We start from the raw sequence: 20,246 nt of genomic DNA on the forward strand, positions 1-20,246 counted from the left end.
TTAAAATATTCATCTTCAAAATTTTAAAAAAAATAATAATTAATTTTAATTAATTTTTATCAATTTTTTTTTATTTTAAATGAATTTTTTTTTTTTATTAATTTCGTTATTTATTCATATTGAAATTTTGATAAATTTTTGTTAATTTTTTTAGTATCTTTTTTTATAAAAAATTAAATAATTTTATTCAATTATTCTTTTATTATAATTTTAAATATTTTTTTATAAATAATTTTACTCCAACAATTACAAACAAAAAAAAAATTAAAATATATAAAAATTAATTAATTAATTTAATTATTTAATTCAAATTATTGTAAAAAATACAATTTTTACAAAATTAAAGAATAATAATTAAAATAATAAAATTAAAAAAATTAAATTAAATTAAAATAAAAAATAAATTAATTAAAATAAAATTTTTAAATGAATTTATTAATTAATTTTAATTAAATTATTATATTTTTATTTAATTTTTTAATATTTTTTATTTTAAAAATCTTTATCTTGAGCCTTGAAAAATTAAAAAAATATATAAAAATAAATTTTTAAAATTATTCTTGACAAAAATGTTTTAAAAAATCAATAATTTTATTTTATTTTAATTTAAAAAAAAAATAATTTTTAATTTCTTACCAAAAACTAAAACTCAAAAATCCGAATTCAATCCATTTTCTTAATTGCATTACTCGATATTAACTTATCCCATATCGTCGTCGTCGTCGTCGTATCCATGCCAATAAAAGATAAAGAAACGAAAATGTAAAAGTTTTTCCGTTTATTTTCCAATTTTCCCATCTACATCGCTCGCAGCTACCTCAACGATGTGAAATCACTGCGTGTACTTTGTTCGAAAAACATCCAACATATGTAATTACACATGTAACACGATTTTCTCTCTGCAGCAGCAGCACGAGAATCTTTAATGTACGACACTCACATGGCGAAATTCTTACCTGACAATTCCGGAGAGACTGCTTTCCGTGACATGTGTTGACTTTTCCAGACGATTTCTCTTTCACTCTGGAGCCGAAAGTTTTTTGTTTGTTGGCGAAAATTCGCTCGACGAGTAAAAATTTAATTGAAGCCGAATTCGGATACGAAAAGTTTTGAAGGCAAACTTTTGCATTGTTCCTTGATGTTGTTGTTATTTACCTTTTTTGAGGTAAAATTGCATGCGCGCATGTAATATGAGCGATTTACGTGCAAAAGATCGAAATAACGTGTTAACTCCGTCGCTCTCTGATTACTTTTATCGAGAGGCAACGCGCAACGATATTTACTTTCAAGCGAAAAAACCTCAAGTTTCGTAATGAATTTATTATGAACGGTGTTGGGCGACACACTTAAAACTATTACGAAGCCATTAGCGCGAGCAAAAAGCTAAAAAGCTGCACTTTGAGACGAATAATTGAACAACTTGCATAAATAACGAGTTGCAAGAAGCAAAAATTTTCAACGACGAAGATTTTTGCGGCGGCGACTGAGAGAGAGAGAGAAGATTGATGTAATTTTTCGGTTGAGTTTTGAATAATTGACGAGCGATTGTCACTTTGGTAAACACATGTTTTCAATTTCAATTAAAGTGTAAAGTTCAATAAATTCCCGAGACAGTCGGATTTGAAAATTGGAATTTATCGGAGAGGAATTATTGAACAGGTAAAAGTTTTGTAATCTCTTGGTCGACAAAAAAGTTTTTATTTTTAAATTATTCAGCAGTTATAAATCAGTTTTTGTAAAATATTATTGGAGGATTTTTTTAAAAAGTTAAGTTGGAAATTAACGGATATTAAGTTTTTGGTTTTCGGTTCAAGATAAAAAAAATTAATTAAAAAAATTAAATTTTTTGAAATAATTTTTAAAAATCAAATTTTGGAGTAATTTGAATTAAAAATTTAATTAAATAAAAACAAAATAATTAAATAAATTAAAAAAAAATTTGAAAATTAAAAAAAAAATATTTAATTTTTTATTAATTATTTTTAAAAGTTTAGTTTTGAAATTATTTGAAAAATTTAAATTAAAAAAAATTATTTAATTCTAAAATTAATTAATTAAAAAATTAATTAAATTTTAAATTTTAATTAAATTAATTTAAAAAAATAAATAAAAATTAATAAAAAAATAATTTAATAAAATTAATAATGGAAAAATTAATTAATGTAATTAAGTAAAAAAAAATAAGTTAAAAAATAAATAAAAAAAAATTAATTAAAAAAAAAATTATTTAATTTTTTACAAATTTTAACTTAAAAAAATATTGAATTTTTTTAAAAAGTCGAGTTTTCATTATTTGAAAAATTAAAAAAAAATTATATAAATTTTTTATTTAATTCTAAAATTTAATTAATTAAAAATTAAATTAAAACAAAATAAAATAATTTAAAAATTGATTAAAAAATAATTTAATAAAATTAATATTAATTTAATTTAAAAATTAATTTAAAAAAAATTTTTAATTTCTTACAAATTTTCACTAAAAGTCATAAAAAAAAAAATTTTTTCAATTATTTGAAGTATTATTTTAATTATTAATTATTTTTAAAAGTCGAGTTTTGAAATTATTTGAAAAATTAAAATAAAAAAAAATTATTTAATTTTTTTATTTATTTTTAAAATAATTAAATAAATATTAAATTAAATTAAGTTTAAAAAAATAATTAAAAAATTAAATAAAAAAATATTTAAAAATTAATTTTAAAAAGAATAATTTAAAAAAATTAAAATTAAATAAAAAAAATAAAATTAAAGATTAATTAAAATAATTTAAAATTATTAAAATTTATTTTTAATTAAATAAAAAATAAACCGAAACCGTTTATGTAAAAATCCGTTAAAATCCCTAAATCGATGAACAACTCAAAACATGTTTAAGTACATAATTTTACAGCAAATTTTTCACCGAACGAGAGAAAAAAAAATATTTTATGCCATCGAAGCAACATTGATTTAGTAAAAACAGTCAAAAACAAAACAAAAACAACACAAATAATAATAATAAAAGTAATTTTACACTCGATTAAATTCCCTAAATCATATTACTACTTCGGTCTTTTGTTTGATGCTGAATTTCCTTTCAGCTGCAATGCCATTGCTGATGTAGCTGGCAATACTTTCGGGAAATGGAAAAGCAATTATTTTATTGAGAAAGAAAATTTCTACTGAGTCATGCGAAATCTGTTCTCGACGTACAAAGTTATTTTATAAAAATAATTCTTTTTACGGAAAATAAAAATATTTTTTATTGAGAAGTACCTTCTTCATAGCTGGATGATTTATTTTTGCTCCAAAACGAAAAAAAAATACAAGGCGTCTCCTTTTTTCTCAGCTTCTGAGCATCAAAGTCGTTCCCGAACTCGTCGAGATGTCGATCGGGAAACTGTTCTCCGGATCAATCGTCATCCAGTTCGACATCGTTCAGCAGAATGTGTTTGGCCTCCGCGTCGTCTTTCGTCGTCTCCTGTTCCAAAACCGTTGCCTCCAAAACGCCCGCCCGCCCAAACGAGAAAACTCGGCGAAGGAATGTCTCACAGCCATCAAAATATCAGCGAAATTCGAGACATTTTCGAAAACCAATCAAACCGTTCCGAGTCAAATACATTAACGCGTCTCCTTCGTGGCATCAGCGAGAAACGCGATACGTCGTCGGGGAAGGGGGAAGAGCGCAATATCATTATCAACGATGCCAGAATCGACTCAGAGCAACGGAAAAACAAGAAGAACCTAAATACTCACGACAATAATCGTAAAGAAGAACATTGCGAAGTCGAGGAGGAAATTTTGTGCAAAAACATACATTTATGGCCGCCAATTTCCTCCCTTCAATCATCCAATTTGAATAAAGCGAGGCGACACGACGCACCAAAGGATGGCAACGACAACGTTGAGCAAATAATAAAAAGACATTTTCCGATTATTGATAAAAATTACGATGAAATTGGGGGCAAATATGAGAAAAATATCAATTTTCATGATTGGCATGGCAAGCCATCGTCGGATATCAACGACGTCGTTGACGAAACTGCCAAAGGTATGTGATGCGTGTTTTTATCTCCATGTTCGTATTTTTTTTTCGTGGAACGTTGTCTAAATAAATTAACTTTTTTTTGTTCGTCGTTTCTTTTTTTTATTCAAATTGTTTCACACATTTTCGATTTTTTTTCTTTTTAGTAAATTAGAAAAGTTTTAAGAAAAAAAAATTGAATTAGCAAAAAGTCAATTTTTTTATTATTTAATTTAAAAATAAAAAATAAATTTTATTAAAAAAATTTTTAAAAAATTAAAAAAAAATTCTTCGAATTAAAAATTGTAAAAATATTTTTAAAAATTTTTTTTTCATTTTAATTAATTAAAAAAGTTTAAATTTTTTTTTTGAATTAGCAAAAAGTCGATTTTCAACTTATTTAAATTTATTAAAAAATTTTAAAAAATTCCAAATTAAACTTTTTTAATTTTTTTTAATTTTAAAATATTTTTTTAATTAAAAAAATTAATTAGGAAAAATCGATTTATTAATTTAAATTTTTTTATTTTCTAATTAAAAATTTCAAAAAATTTTTAAAGAAATATTTAAATTAAATATTTTTTTCTAAATTTTTCTAAAAAAAAATAAATTGCCAAAATATGAATAATTTTTTAGAAAATTAATTGAGTTTTGAAAAATATTTTTTTTTTCAACTTATAAAAATTTATTATTTTTATTTTGAAGAATTTCTAAAAATTAAAAAAAAATTAAATTAAATTATTTTCTAAATTTATAAATTATTTTTAATAAATCAAAAAATATGAAATTGCCCCAATTAAAATGAAAAGTAATTAACTTTCAAAAAATTTTTTAATTAAAATTGAAAATTATTTAACTTCTTAAAAATTTTTTTAAAAAAATTCTTAATTTTTTTTTATTTTATTTTCATTTTATTTTCAATTTAAAAATTATAAAATTAAAACTACGTAAAAAAATAATTTAAATAAATTATTTTAATAATAATTTTTATTTTTATTTTATTTATTTATTTTTTTTAATTATTTAAATAAAAAAATTTAAAAATATTTTTATTTTATTTTTAACTTAATTTTTTTTTCAAAGAAAATTAAAATTTAAAAAAAATAAATTATTTTTTTCTGCTAATTCAATTTTTTTAATTAAAATTTCCTGATTTTAGACTGAAATGAAAAATAAATTAAAAATAAAAAAAAACTAGAATTCAAATTTTAGGTTCTTAAAATTTTTTCCCATTATTTTTTTGTTTCGTTTGTATTGAAAATTTTCGTTTCATAAAAAAAACTTCAATTTTTTATAACTTTAAATTTTTTTTCTCAAGATCATCAAAAAATTCCTCCTCCGCCTCCTCGTTCAAGCTCAAAAAACGTCGACTTATCACGTTTCTACCTTCATGACATGCAAACAACCTCAGCTCCGGGCGGTTGTCGCTCATCCAATGCCTCGCCAACTGTCTCCGAATTCACTCGCATCTACGACAACATTGTCGAGCCAACCGCTTATCTCAACATCAGCGATCTCGAGTCAATTTTCAGCACAAATACCGCCTATTCGGAATCCACGCAACAAACAACTGTCGAAACTGTGACAGAAATTTCGAACAAAATTTCCACAAAAAACCTGCCGCCTCCTCCGAAACTCCCGTCGCTGAACGAAATAATTACGAGTTGCACCGCAAGAACGGCGCGCAACTACAAACGACGCGAAAACAATCAAAATAACGTTACAATTGTGCAATCAACCGCAGATTTCACAAACAACGATAATAATCAAGCGACGGCGGCGGTATCTCACGTGATCCCCGTGGATTTGGACGAATCAAAAAACACCATCGCAACCAATAATCAGAGTAACAACAACAACAGTAATTTCGACGAAAACACCAAAGGGCGTGTTGTTGTTGCTGCATCTCATCAGCATACAGATGAAGTTGTTGATGCGCCGCACGCCGAACTGACCGTCGATGCTAATGAATGCAATCAAAAATATTTATTTGAAACGAGTAGCGGCAGCGAGGAGCGCTGTTACAATAATTATAATAATCGTAAATTCGGGTTAGATTGCCAAAATATGACAAATTGCGGTAATGAGAATTATAATGATGACAAGGAGACAACAGCTGCTGCTGCCGTTATTGAGGCAGAGAGCGCGGAAATTATTCACGAGTGCGAAAGGGAACGACGGGAAGTGTTTCAATTGGCGGAAAGAATTAAAGGTGAGAAGGTTTTTGAATGTTGAATGTCTCTTTTTTGAAGTCCCTTTGGTTCTGTTTCCTTTGAAATTTTGAGTTTTCTTTTTTTTATTTTTTTTTTAAATATTTTTAAATTTTAACGATTTTTTAATGAAATTTTTAAAACAAATTACAAAAAAAAAAAAATTATAAAAAAAAATTTACGAAGCTGAAAATTAAATTTATAAATTAAAATTAAAAATAAAAAAATTTAAATTAGCGATAATTTTATTTTCAATTTTTAACGGCAATATTTTTAAAATTAATATTTTATTTTGTCAGAAATATCTAAATGTCAATTCAAAAAATGACAGTTAAAAAATTTGAAATTCGCTTTTTGCTAATTCAATATTTTTTAAATAATTAATTTTCGATTTTTAAATATTTTCTAATTATTTGCAATTAATTAATTTAAATTCTAAAAATTTTTTTTTATTTTAAATTTTTTAATATTTAAACAAAAATTATTGAAAATTTTAATTTTTAATTTTTTTTTTATTATTTATTAATTTTTTTTTATTAATATTAAAGTTTAAATTTTCAAGTTTTACTTTAATTAATTTATTAGTTTAAATTTAAAATTTATTAATTATTTATTAAATTTTTTTAAAATTTTTAAAAAAAAAAAATTTTCAAAATTAAAAAATTTAATCAAATTTTTGATTAATTTAAAATTATAAGCAATTGTCAAATTATAAATTAAAAAAAAAATAATTAGCGAAAATTAAAATTTTTTTTTTTATATTTTTTTTTAATTTTAATTTTTTCTTTGTTAATAGTTTTAATTTTTTTTAATTATAAATTATTAAAAAATAAAATTTTTAAATTGAAAAATTAAAATAAAAAAAAAACTTTTTTTTTTAGAATTTAAATTAATTAATTGCAAATAATTAGAAAATATTTAAAATCGAAAATTTATTATTTAAAAAAATATTGAATTAGCAAAAAAGCGAATTTCAAATTTTTAAACTGTCATTTTTTGAATTGACATTTAAAAATTTTCTGAACTAAAATCAACAAAAATTGTCAAAAAAGTAAAAAATAACTTCTCTTTTAATTTTCATTGAAAATTATTTGCTCATAGAAGTTAAACAATAACAAACAGATTAAACCCTCAAAGGATGCTTAATTTATCACAAGTATCCTCTTCGACTCTTTGTAGTGCGGAAAAGACAAAAAACAACAATTTCAAGTCCTCCAATAAGTGTTTTCCATCCTTTTTTCATCAAAACATTTGTCCAGTAAACAACAAAACAAATCAATTCCGAAAATTCCCCAAACCAGTGCTAATGAAATTATTTGCTTCACTTCACTAATTAACTCTCAACACTTATTTCTCTCTTTTTCTCTCGTTCTCTCTTTGTCCTGCCTTTTAATTCACATCAAATCCATCGATGCAAAACCTTTTTCGGGACTTTCAAAAGGCAAATGCTACACGGATGGCGAGTACATTGTCATTCCGTATGACATCTTTGTGCGGGAGTTTGGACCTATTTGTGCCAGCTCATCCGACAATAACGCACAAACAACTAATTTTGTCGGAGCTGCCAATGAGACTGAGCAACAACAAAGACACGTTACGTTCGAATCTTGTGCCATGGAAGCGCGCAAAGAGAAAACGGACAACTTAATTAATTTTAACGATGATGATAATGACTATCATAACAATTGTCGTTCGGATTGTGTTGTTACGTCGAATTCGGAGACGATAACGCAGCTAAAGGAGAATACGAGTAACGGTAATGAGCGTAAATCAAAGTACTTCATTAAATGTGATGAGTGACCGGAATCAGGCACGATTGATGAAAACGTGTCTTGAAAACGTGAAATTTGATAAAAAGCTTCATTTTACTTGAAATTTACATTTGACAAAAAATTAAAAAAAAATTAATTATTTTGATAAAAAAAGTTATTTATTTAATTAAAAAAAATAAATTTAAAAAATCTAAAAAAATTTTTAGTATCAAATTTTATTTTTTTTTCATTTTTTCACAGAAATTTAATTAATTTAAAAAAAATAATATTTTTTTTTAATTTTTTATTTGACTTAAAACTGTTAAAATTTTAAAAATAATATTTTACAAAAATTTTTGAATTAGCAAAAAATCAATTTTCAAATTTTTATAATTTAATTTTTTCAGATAATAAAAAATTTGAATTTAAAAACATTAAAATTTATAAAAAAATTAAGTTATGAAAAAAAAAAATAAATGAGCAAAAAAGTTAATTTATTAAACAAATCTGAATAAAATAATCATTTTTTTAGAAAATATTTATTTAAATTTAAAACAATTTAATTTTAAAATTTTATTTAAATTTTAATAATTTTTTCAATAAATAAAAAAAAATTTTAAAATTAAAATTAAATTTTTAAAATTTTATTTTTAATTGAAAATTTCTAATTTAAAAAATATTTAATTTAAATTAAAAAATTAATTTAATTTTCATAATTAAATTTTTTAATAAAATTAAAAAAATAAATTATTTTTTTTTCAATTAAAATATTTTTAAAAAATATTAAAAAATTTTTTAATTTTTTATTTAATTTTTTCAGATAATAATTGAATTTAAAAAATTATATTTTTAAAAAATTTCCAAATTAAAACAAATTTTTCATTTTTTTAGAAAATAATATTTAAATTTATTAAAATTTATAATAATTTTAAAATTAATTAAATTTTAATCAATTTATTACTCAATTTAATTGAATTTTAATATTTTTTTAATTAAAATATTTAAAATTTTTTTTTTTAAATTAAAATATTTTAGAAATAATTAAAAATTTATTTTTAATTGAAAATTTCTAAAAATTTGGTAAAAAATATTTTAAATAATTTAAATTAAAAAATTTTTGAAAAAATGATTTTATTATTTATCATAATTAAAAAATATTTTTAATTAAAATATTCAAAAAAATATTTTTAATTAAAATATTCAAAAAAATATTTTCAATTAAAATATTAAAAAAATATATTTTAAATTAAATATTTTTAAAAAATTAATTTTTTTCTGTCAAAATTATTTTTTTTTACCTTAAAATTTCTTTCAAATGAGCTTTTTATCAAATTCAAGCTCACAACTATGTTCACAAAACCCTTTCCAGACAACTACGCCGAATCCATCGACAACACAATCAAAGAAATCTTCAACGAATTAAATGCTAATTTGCAACGTGCCCGAACGCCAACGATCCAACCGATAATTTCTCATAGTATTAACGTGACAGACACGTGCGATTCCTCATCCGAGACAACGACAACGTTCAACATTCCATTAATCGATGACATAATTGAGGATTTAGTATTATTTTCGCAGCAATTTTTGCTGCCAGAACCCCATTCTGGCGGCACAATTGAAACATCTTCAAACGTGGCTCATAAAACGCGTAATTTGAGTGAAATTGATCGACATTGCCGTAATGAGACAACGACATCGACTGTTATGGAAGAAGAAAATGATACGACGACGACAATCGATTGCGGCATTGAAAAGGACACCATGATGAATGACGAAGAGTATGAAAAATTGTTTTACATCAATAATGCCGGATTAGCTGTCGTATTGCCGCCATTTGTCGTGAGTATCTTTATTAATTTGATTGTTGTTTCCTCCAATTCCGAATCCGAGTGTCATGACAACTACCTCGTTAAAAGTTGTTAAATCCTTGCATAACCCAACGACGATGATGATAATTATTATAATCCGTGATGATGCAATTTAAATGTTTCGTCAAACTAAAAGTTTATTTTTATCCTTTTTTTATTTTTTTTTTTTGCATTCGTTAAAATTTACACGTGTCAAGCAGCATGCTCCGATGCCATCGAAAAAAGCCAACAACAAAGATAAAATGAAACAAGAATAATTCCATTCGTGTCTCTTAGCAGCCAACAGTTCACTCAAACAATAAAATAATAGACAACACTGATATCACAGACAAGCGAAACGTGTTAAAAAACTTTTTATTTTTTTTTTTTTCGAACTACATTTCTAATGTCAGGCAGTTAGTCAACGAGGTTTTCAGCAGCAGAGAACATCAGAAAAATATCAAATTTCCAAAATAGTTAAAAGTTTTGTGTGTACCTTTTATAATTTTTTCCCCCAGTTTTTTGTTTGTAGCAGGATGAGCATTATAAGGATAGACAGTTAGATAGAAAATTGTTCAGGTGTTGAGAAAAAGAGAACAGGAAAGGAATGCGGAGAGACAATGTCATTTGATGCGCATAATGAGAAGGAATTTTTCTTGGATCTTGAGAGAAAATTTGAACTAATAGAAGTCAATTAAGGATGATACAAAATAGAAAATGTTTAAGATAAAACTGGGCTAAAGTGTCTCTCATACTTTTTTGTATCAATGCAAAAAGTTTCTCTAAAGAATTCGATTAGAAACTGAGAAAAGCCGCTAAATAAACGCCCTCTATTGGAGAGATCGTAAACTATGAAGATCTATTAAAAAATTCTAATAGATCTTTAAAGTTTAAGATCTCTGATGAGATTTATCGAAAATGGCGGGAAAATTTGTGAAAGATCTCGATCTAAAGATCATCACAAAAGAATAGATCGTTTCAACTAATCTTGATCTATTATTTTTTTTATGATCTTTAGATCGCGATCTTTTACAAATTTTCCCGCCATTTTCAAGAATTTGAAGTAGAGATCGTAAACTCTCAAAATTCTTTAGTATACTAAAAACGAAGTGAATTTAGAATTTTGAGAGTTAACGATCTCATATAAAAGATCTTTAATGTCAAAAAATATCAAATTTGTAAAAAATCGCGATCTATAAGATCAAGACAAAGATCAGAAAAAAATTTGCCTTGATCTATAGATCGCGATCTTTAACAAATTTGATATTTATCTCATTTAATAGTTCATAATCACTCCGTTAGAGGGCGCTTATCTCAAATTCTCTCTGAGATCAAGTAAAAATCTTAAATCTCATCAAATTTCCTTCTCACTGTGTGCCATTTGACATGACACGACATCCGCAATACTAAAAGTGTTCAAAAGTTAGAAAACCAAAACCACCGCAGAAAATGCGTCAAAGACAAACAAATTTGATGCTTTCTCGAACGACAAACTAGATTATAACCGCACGGAAATTCCTTCTACAAAAAAAAAACATTTCAAATTAGAAACAACTTCTCGAATTCCGAAAACAAAAAAAATTAAAGCAGGCTTAATTTAATTGCTGAAACAACTTAATGCGTACTTCTTCAGCGAATTTGACATCAAAGTTCATTTCAAATGCACTCTAACACTATACAAAAATGAGACACAGAGTGAATTAGTGCCATCGAATAATTGGCGAAACACGATATTTGCATCACAGAGATTGATGCATTAGTGCTTTTTTGTCTTCTGCTTTTTTTCGTTGGATGAAGGATATTCGATCGTCAGAATGGTCAAAGGTATGCAAATGCACTTTTCGTTTTTTTAAAAGGTTTTATTTTTCACTTCACTCTTCTTCAATCAACCTTTTTTTTCACTCATTCGTATTTGTAATCTCATGGTCGTCTCATGAATATTTTGCGTGACATGTGACCATTTTCTATTTTTTCTAAAAAAAAATGCATTTCACTCCATACCAAAGAGCAGTAAAGAAAGTTCCCCTCAGTACAAACACAAACAATCAAATAACCTCTTAATAAGTAAATAAATAAATATAGAAAGTTGTTTGCCTCTTCAGAAACAATGGAAAAAGGTCTCCCATTATCAATTATTGTCCACTCATGTCCCCCTGCACTCCATTTGTTGTTCACTGATCCGTTTATACGAAAAAAAAACATTAATTTTGTTTGTCTTTTTACTCGACTCCTTTTTTATTTGTTTGTTTTTAGTTTTTTTTTTCGAGTTTTAATGTTTGTTGGTAATGTCATTCGGTTTAAAAATAAAAAAAAACTCGTATCTATAAAATAATATGATAAAATAAAAAAAAACAAGAAAAATTACTAAACTACTGCTTAACTCTCTTCTTTCGTTGCTTCTTACGCTCCTCTGTCAAGCTCTTTGAACATGAATCGAACCAAACAAGGAACCAGAGTAAATGTAATGAGAAAACTTTTTTCATTTGCAATATACGTACAATTTTTTTTTCTTCGCTTGCTTCGGTTCATTGAGATGAGAACACGAGAGAAGAGAGTGACTGATGGAAGGAAATAAATTTACGGAAGAATTGCTCGATAGATACAATTTTTCCGTGATTTATTTATTTATTTTTCTTCGCAATGTTTCGAAACTGACGACGCGATTTTAAAGATTCGTGCTGATTTGACACACAAATCAATTCTAATTTGGAAAAATGTCAGGTGACATTTGATTTCCTTCTTTTTTTGGTTTAAAGATTTCAACGAAAAGAAAAGGGTAAAGGATTTCGTTTAAACATAGGTCATGATTTCTTGTCGTAACTGATTTGAGGAATTTATTTAGTCACAATTGAATGTCAAAGTTTTATCCCAAGATAAAATAAAAGATGAATTTAAAAAAAAGAAGATTTTGTTGGAAAAAAGTGGTTTGCAATCGATTAGATGTTATGAAGTAAAGTTTGATAAAGTAGAGGAATCGAAATTCTTACATTAAAGAATTTATCAAAGTTTTTTATGAAGAATTGAAAAATGTAATTTAAAAAGACTTTGTACTAAAATTTTTTGGCTTTGACGTGAGCGCATTTTTGGTATATCTGAACGTGAAAGAATGAACGAGATATTTAAAAAAAAGACAGTAAAGAGGTAAGTATCTTTTCTAGATTTTATGATTAAAAATTGAAATTAGAAAAAAATTTAAATTAATCTGAAGTCAAATAATTTCATAATTTTAAAAGTTTCAGCTAATAAGAAGAGAAACAAAAATTAAACGGAAATGTTAAATTTGGTCGATAACCAACTGAGATGAAAAATTGTAATGCATAGAGTATCAGCAAAACATTCCTTCCCAAAGTTAAAAGATTCATTAACATACCTTGAATTAAAGAAAAATCCTTCAAGTATTAAAAACTACCAAAGCAGCACATGAAGATCATGAAATCGGAATACATTTTCGACTTATATATTTGTTGCAGCCAACCAACTCCAATGTTACATGCAAAATTTATCGAAATAAAATATGGACTTTTTATAGAAGGAGCTTAAGAAGAATTTACAAATGAATTTTTTTACACAACCTTTTCAATCATTCATATGAGTCAAATAAAAGACAACTATAAAACACAAAAATGCTCAGACTCCAAAGGAAAACAAATGATCCCATGCCATAGTTTATGATGAAGACAACTCTCGGAACTTTATATCTATGATTTTCAAATAACAAACATCTAATAAGATTTACGTAAAAGTAACCTGTGACACTTTTAAGAAAGAATCTTAATAAGGAGCGACCATTTAAAAGACATTATGTTACCTCATTTTTTAAAAAAGTATCAAAAAATTTTTAAATTGACAATATCTATAACAATAACGACAGAAATATTTATTTTAAATTCCAAAAAGTTCATGAAATTTCTTAATATTACTTTTTATAGTATAACGGAAGGACATCAAACCAAACCCCATAAGAGCAACTTTCCATATAAAAATTTTTTTCTTGAACGAAACATTTCTAGAACAATTTTGTGCGATAATAATAAATAAATTTTCCTCCAACAACGAAAGTAGCCTAACAATTCAAACGTACATTGTGCAAACGTAGACAAGACTCGCCATTGCATACAATTTTTATCGTAAAAAATCAACATAAAATGAAAAATGTGAAAAATATAACAAACTGCCTTGTTATTTTTCTTCTATACTTTTTTTTCCTCCTTTTCTCTTTCCATAAAATAAAATAAACTTTAGTAGGAAATTTATACATCATATGGCAAACAATAGGTACTCCATAATATTAACAATTACTTATGCTCATGACCTATGCTTATGAATACTTATCAAAGACTTCAAACTACCCGTAATAAATTCTCGTTAAAAATGCCGAGCTCAACAATTTCATGCAATTTTTTTCTCTCTGACGAATAATCGCGCAATTAATGACTCATTAAGTATTATAGAAAATTTGTTGAAAAAAAAATAAAAAAGTAAATAAATAAAAAAAGGAAAATTTTCACCTAATAAATCAAATGGAGAGCTACTGTGAAACGTCTTCATCACAACAATTTTCTGACGTGTCCAATAAAAAAAAATCATAATAAACTAGATCACTTACCCAAAAAAAATGTATCTATTTAGCATGTAGCCAATAAGTGAGAGAGACATTCTACATGACACGAAACGTGGGCGATACAACTGTTATTATTTTTTTCAAGTACGGCGCTCTTCATCCCTAGCCTCGAAAATTCTACTAAGTAGTTTCTCGCACGTTTTAAACAAAAATAAATTTACTCAACGTGTGCGTTTTTTTCTGTCCATTCTTCTACCTACTTACTGTGCTGTACGCCGCTCGAGCTGAGCAAAATCCATTATTAATTCAGTGCTGTTTTAACCGTTAGACGAGATTTTAATAATTATTATTTTATTTTTGGTTCGTCTTTTTTTTATTATTATTTATTGAAACAAATACTATCTAACTCGGTCATCTGCGTGCGTGCGTTAATATATGCATTTTATGCTAATAATAATTATTATATCATCATTAAATCCTGTTGTTGTTGCCATTAGCCTGTAAAAATTTTGCAAAACCAATTATTTTAAAATTATGTGTTTTTCGGTGATTTGATAGAATTTCATGTGAATTATGACAAAATTAATAAAAAAAAATAAAAAGCATAAAAAAGGACAAGTGCTTCCTATTAATTATAGATATCGTATAGATTATGGACATGCAAGGGACGAATATTGATTCAAATAACATAAAATTATATTTATAAATAAAGTTAAAATCTCCACTAATTAATTCAGAGCTCATTCATTTTGTTTTTCTGTGCCTTCACACACGCATAAATTTTTTTTTTAGGGGGTTGGGAAATTTTGTTTGCTACTGATTACTGATTCAGAATCGCTGATTTAATTATAAATGAAATTAAATTCCGGTGAAATAAATGGACTTAATGAGGGCATGGAATGATAATTAAAATTGATAGAAAAGACAAATTTGTGCAGTGAAAAGTTTTTAGAAGTCAAAAAACATTATTTTGGAAAAAAGTGAAAAAAATTCAACTTTATTAAAAAAAAATTTTTAAGTGAAAATTTTGTTAAATTATAAAAAAGATAAATTATCATTTAAAAAGGACTCTCAGTACCAACAATTATTAAAACTTTATGAAAATTAAAAAAAAATAATTTAAAAATGTTTAAAAATCCAATTTTCCATCTAATTTTAAAAAATATAAAAAAGAATTTTTTTTAAATTAAATTAAATTTTTAATTAAATAATATAAAAAGTGACTTTTAAATAAATTATTTAAAAAAAATGAAAAAAAAAATTCAAATGAAAGTAAAAAAGAAAAAAAAGTTAACTTGAGAGAAAATTAATGAATTAGAAATATTTTTAAAAAATTACAGAAATTCCTTTTATATTGAAATTAAAAAAATTCACAAAAAAATGAAAAAATTTAAATGATAAAATTAAATAAGAAATTAAAATTTTATGATAAAAAAATAAATTTATAATAAAATTGAAACCAAAGTTCAGAAATTATTTTTAAAAAAATTCAAAAATTTGTATTTGATAAAAAATTTAAATTAAAAAAATAAAATTTAAAAAATTGAAATTGAAAATGATAAAAATAATTTTATTTATTTATTTTTTTTATATTTATTATTTTAAATTAATTAATTTATTTAAAATTAATTTTTTGAAAATTTAAGTGTAAGTTGAATTTTTTAAGAGAAATTTTATAAAATGGTTCCTCAAAAAAAGTTAAAAATCTACTTTAGGATGAAATTTTTAATAATTTTCCATGAAAAACTATCAATAAAAATCCATTCCAAACCCTCATCGCACATCGCATTATGCCAAAACAAACGGCTTATAAACAATAATAACAATAATGAACTATAAAAATAATCATAGTTCGTGTGTGTCTGTGTATGTCTGTGTACGTGTTCGCACCAATCATGTTTCAAGGCTCTCACTTTTCACGAAAGGCACGATAAATGTAGTGCGCTACGTTAAATAATAATTATTTTAGTTAATATAATATAAAACCTGTTGGATAATTAACTAACTGATTGTTGTGCCGAGCTGTTGCATTATTATTATTAAAACTCTGTTTCGTTCATTTTTCATGCACGCTCCCTTTTTTCATGCTTTCAACGCTTCATTATCGGGTTTCGAGTTTCACGAGAGTGACCACGAGTGAGTAGGAAACGATTTCATTATTCGCCATGCCGTGATTCACTTTTCACATTCCGTCTTTTTTTCCAACTAATTGCGATTGACCCCGTCGTCTTTGTTGTCGATGAACTGGAGCACTCGTCGAAGAGAGAGTCGCGTGACGTATTTAAACAATCATAATTAACTATAATTAACAGGATTTTTTTTTCATCGCATATCAGAAATATTACTTTAGGTACATTCATATTGCATGACGCGCCTGTCAAGGCATATTGTGTTGTTGACCTACCTGTCAATCCATGAAAAGTTTCGTTACATAAAACATTTATTGGGTTTGGTTGATTCGAAAAGGGGTGAATTTTAAGGTTAAGGGTCTTAAATTAACATCTTGAGGTCTTAAATTAACATCTGAGGTACTAAATTTACTACTTGAGGTCTTAAATTAGCAACTTGAGGTCTTAAATTAGCATCTTGAGGTCTTAAATTAATATCTTGAGGTCTTAAATTAACATCTTGAGGTCTAAAATTAACATCTTGAGGTCTTAAATTAACATCTTGAGGTCTTAAATTAACATCTTGAGGTCTTAAATTAACATCTTGAGGTCTTAAATTAACATCTTGAGGTCTTAAATTAAAATCTGAGGTCTTAAATTAACATCTCGAGGTCTAAAATTAACATCTGAGGTACTAAATTTACTACTTGAGGTCTTAAATTACCCCCTTAAGGTCCTAAATTCGCCCCTTTTCCATTCATTAAGCATTCGTGTGTGTTCATTCATTAATTTAACTAAGTAAAAGGGTTTGTTTTGACAAATTACTCACACAAAAAAAAAATAATTTCTTATCTTCATTCATGTTAAATGTTAACGAAAAAATATTTTTTGTACATTTAGGCATCGTAAAGCGAGTTGCTTGGCCACCACCATCAGATTCCGAACATAGCAACGGTCAAACGCAGAACACCGACGAACAAATTAACCAAACAGAGCAACTTGAGCAACACAAACAACATTTTCAGCATCTTGACGAGTTGCGACAACAACATTTACAGCAACAACATCATCAACAACCGGTAAGGGTTTCATTTTTTTTGTTGAAATTTTTTGTAAGAGTGATTTTATGTTGGTTTATTGCTTTTTTTCAAAAAAAAAAAATTATAAAAATTAAAAAATAATTTTGACAGTTAATAAAATAAAAATAATAAAGAAAATTCAAAATAACTTTTTTTTTAATTTTTAAAATAAATTAAAATTTTAATTAATTAATTTTTTTTATCAAATTAAAAAAAAATTTTTTTTAAAATTAAATGAAAAAAAAATTAAAAGAGTAAATAATTTATAAAATAAAATTTAAAAAAATAAATTAAAATTTTTAAATAAAAAATTAATTAATTAAATTAAATTTAATTAAAATATTAAATTAAATAAATTTAATTAATTAAAATTAAATTAGTTAAATTAAAGAAAAATTTAAATAAATTTTAATTTCTTAAAATTTTATGATTTTTTTTTTCAAATTTATCAAAAAAAAATTTTTTTTTAAATTTTATACCTATTTTATTTTTTTTTTTACAAATAAAACAAAATTTACAAATAAATAATTAATTATAGGTAAAATTAAATTATCATAAATTATTGAACATTTTAAAATAGAAAAATAAACTATTTAAATTAAATTTCATTTAAATATTCAAATCCCTCATATTTTAACTGTCAAAATTATTTTTTTCATAAATTTCTCCAATAACGCTTCATTTCCCCTTGAAATTCACTCGAAAAGTTAAAATTCCATGCACTAATTGATCTACCTTGCTCTAAATCTAAATAAACCCAAGTTATTTTTGATATTTACATCTGCACACGGCGCAAAAAAAATTAAAAGTCTATTTATTTAATTGGGTCTTCTCTCTCCATCTCCCCCGAATATTTTTCACGTTGAGATCTTTATTATTATAAAATTTATTTTTTCTGCTGTAATGTTTCTAAAAATAAAAGACTGGGCCAAAAAAAAATATTTTTTATTTGTAGAAACAATTGGCCAGGTAAAAATTCTTTTTTTCGTTTTATTCAAAGCGCGACAAAGCAACAGGGGAGAGAAAATTTAATGAAATAAAATAAAAGCCACAGAAAATCTTTAAAATCTTGTTCAACGTCTTTTTCGAGGAAGATATTATAATTCCGTTGTTTGTGTTTTCTATTTATAAAAGTTTTGTGATGATGATGGGCGCGCGAATGATATTATTACGCCATGCATTTAATATTCAAGAATTTTTATTATTTTTTTTTTTTTTTGGAAGACAATGAATTCGTAAGAGGGAGGCAAAGACAAAAGAACAACTTTTACGGGCGATTTTCTCGTGGATTACGCGTGTTTTTGTTTTCATGTTAATGGGCTGACTTTTTGCGAATAAAATTTTCAGCAGAAAAAAAAACTAAAATTTGCATAAAAAGTTTGCAAATTCGGTCAAGAGTACGTCAAATTTTAATTTTAAACTCGTGTCTCCTCAATTATCGTCTCAATTATGAAATTTATGATGACAGACACGGCCTTGCTTTAATATGTGATGAAAAATTGTTAGTTTGTTTTTCTCATCAAAATGACGTCCAAATGATGTTGGATCAAGATTTCGGGTGAAAAATCGTACAAAAAAAATTTAGGAAGGTTGAGGTCATTAAAATAAATTATTGGCTGACGATTTTTGAAATGTTTATGACAGGTTTTTAGTGAAATTTTTTAATGAATTATTAATGATTAAACGAGAAATTTTTCGTTAAGTCTTTAATTTTTAATGAGAGAAAGAAAAAGTTTTTATCTCATTTGATCAAATTTCAATGTTTTCACCAAAAAATCAAGGTTTGAGTTAAACAGCTGTTCATGGAATTTCATTTTAGAAAATTTTTAATTAAAAAAATTTAAAAATATTTTTGTCAATTTTTATAAGAAAAAAATATAGAAAAAATTATTAAAAAATATTTTTCTTCTATTTTTTTTAAAATTTTAAAAATTTTATTTTCTTTTAGAAAATATTTTTTTTATTTAAATTAATTTTTTATTTAACAATTTTATTTTTTTTTTACAAAATTTGAATTTTTTTTTAATTTTTTTTTTTAATTAATTTTTTAAAAAATAAAAATAAAAAATTAAATTTTATTTAAAATTTTTTTTTATTAAAAATTATATTATTTTAATTAAATTTTTATTTAAAAAAATTTTACAAAAATTAATTAAAAATAATTACTTTAAAAAATTTAAAAATTAATTTAATTCAATTAATTAAATCAAATTATTTTATTTGAATTAATTTTATTTTATTTTTTTATAAAATTTGAATTAATTTTTATTTTTTTAAAGAAATTTATTTTTTAAAAAAATAAATTTCTTTTTTTTAAGAAATTTTTTTTAAATTCATTTTTTAAAAAATTATATTAATTAAATTTTTTTAAAATAATTTTTAAAAATAAATAATAAATATAATTTTTAAAAAAAATTAAATAATTTTATAAAATTTTTATATATAAAAATAAAATAATATTTAATAATTTTTTTAATTTTTATTTTTTAATAGAATTAAATTTAAATAAATTTTTATTAAAAGTTTTAAATTTTAATTTTAAAATTTTAATTTTTTAACACTTCATAGTAGAATTAAAAAGATTTTTTTAAATCATAAAGTTTAATTAATTATAAAAAAAATAAACGTGAAAATAATAAAAAAAAATCTCACAAAACGGTAATAAACTCGCCATGAACATAAAA

General features: G+C 24.1%; 1 protein-coding gene across 4 annotated transcripts in view; it reads left to right on the top strand.

The window, feature by feature from the left end:
* Positions 1-20,246, top strand: part of LOC134830846 (putative mediator of RNA polymerase II transcription subunit 26) — a 76,217-nt gene that overhangs the window by 38,692 nt on the left and 17,279 nt on the right. For 2 of the 4 annotated variants that reach the window (XM_063844442.1, XM_063844443.1), the window contains 5 exons: positions 3,329-4,030; positions 5,322-6,215; positions 7,655-7,969; positions 9,334-9,806; positions 10,036-10,749. In XM_063844442.1, the coding sequence (XP_063700512.1) occupies positions 3,329-4,030; positions 5,322-6,215; positions 7,655-7,969; positions 9,334-9,806; positions 10,036-10,092 (2,441 nt within the window). In that variant the 3' untranslated portion in view covers positions 10,093-10,749. Of the gene's footprint in view, positions 1-3,328; positions 4,031-5,321; positions 6,216-7,654; positions 7,970-9,333; positions 9,807-10,035; positions 10,750-17,383; positions 17,563-20,246 lie in introns of those variants that run through there. The other 2 variants (XM_063844444.1, XM_063844445.1) reach the window with 1 other exon arrangement.

Source organism: Culicoides brevitarsis, chromosome 2, assembly GCF_036172545.1.
Source record: "Culicoides brevitarsis isolate CSIRO-B50_1 chromosome 2, AGI_CSIRO_Cbre_v1, whole genome shotgun sequence".
Classification (NCBI taxonomy): Eukaryota; Metazoa; Arthropoda; class Insecta; order Diptera; family Ceratopogonidae; genus Culicoides; species Culicoides brevitarsis.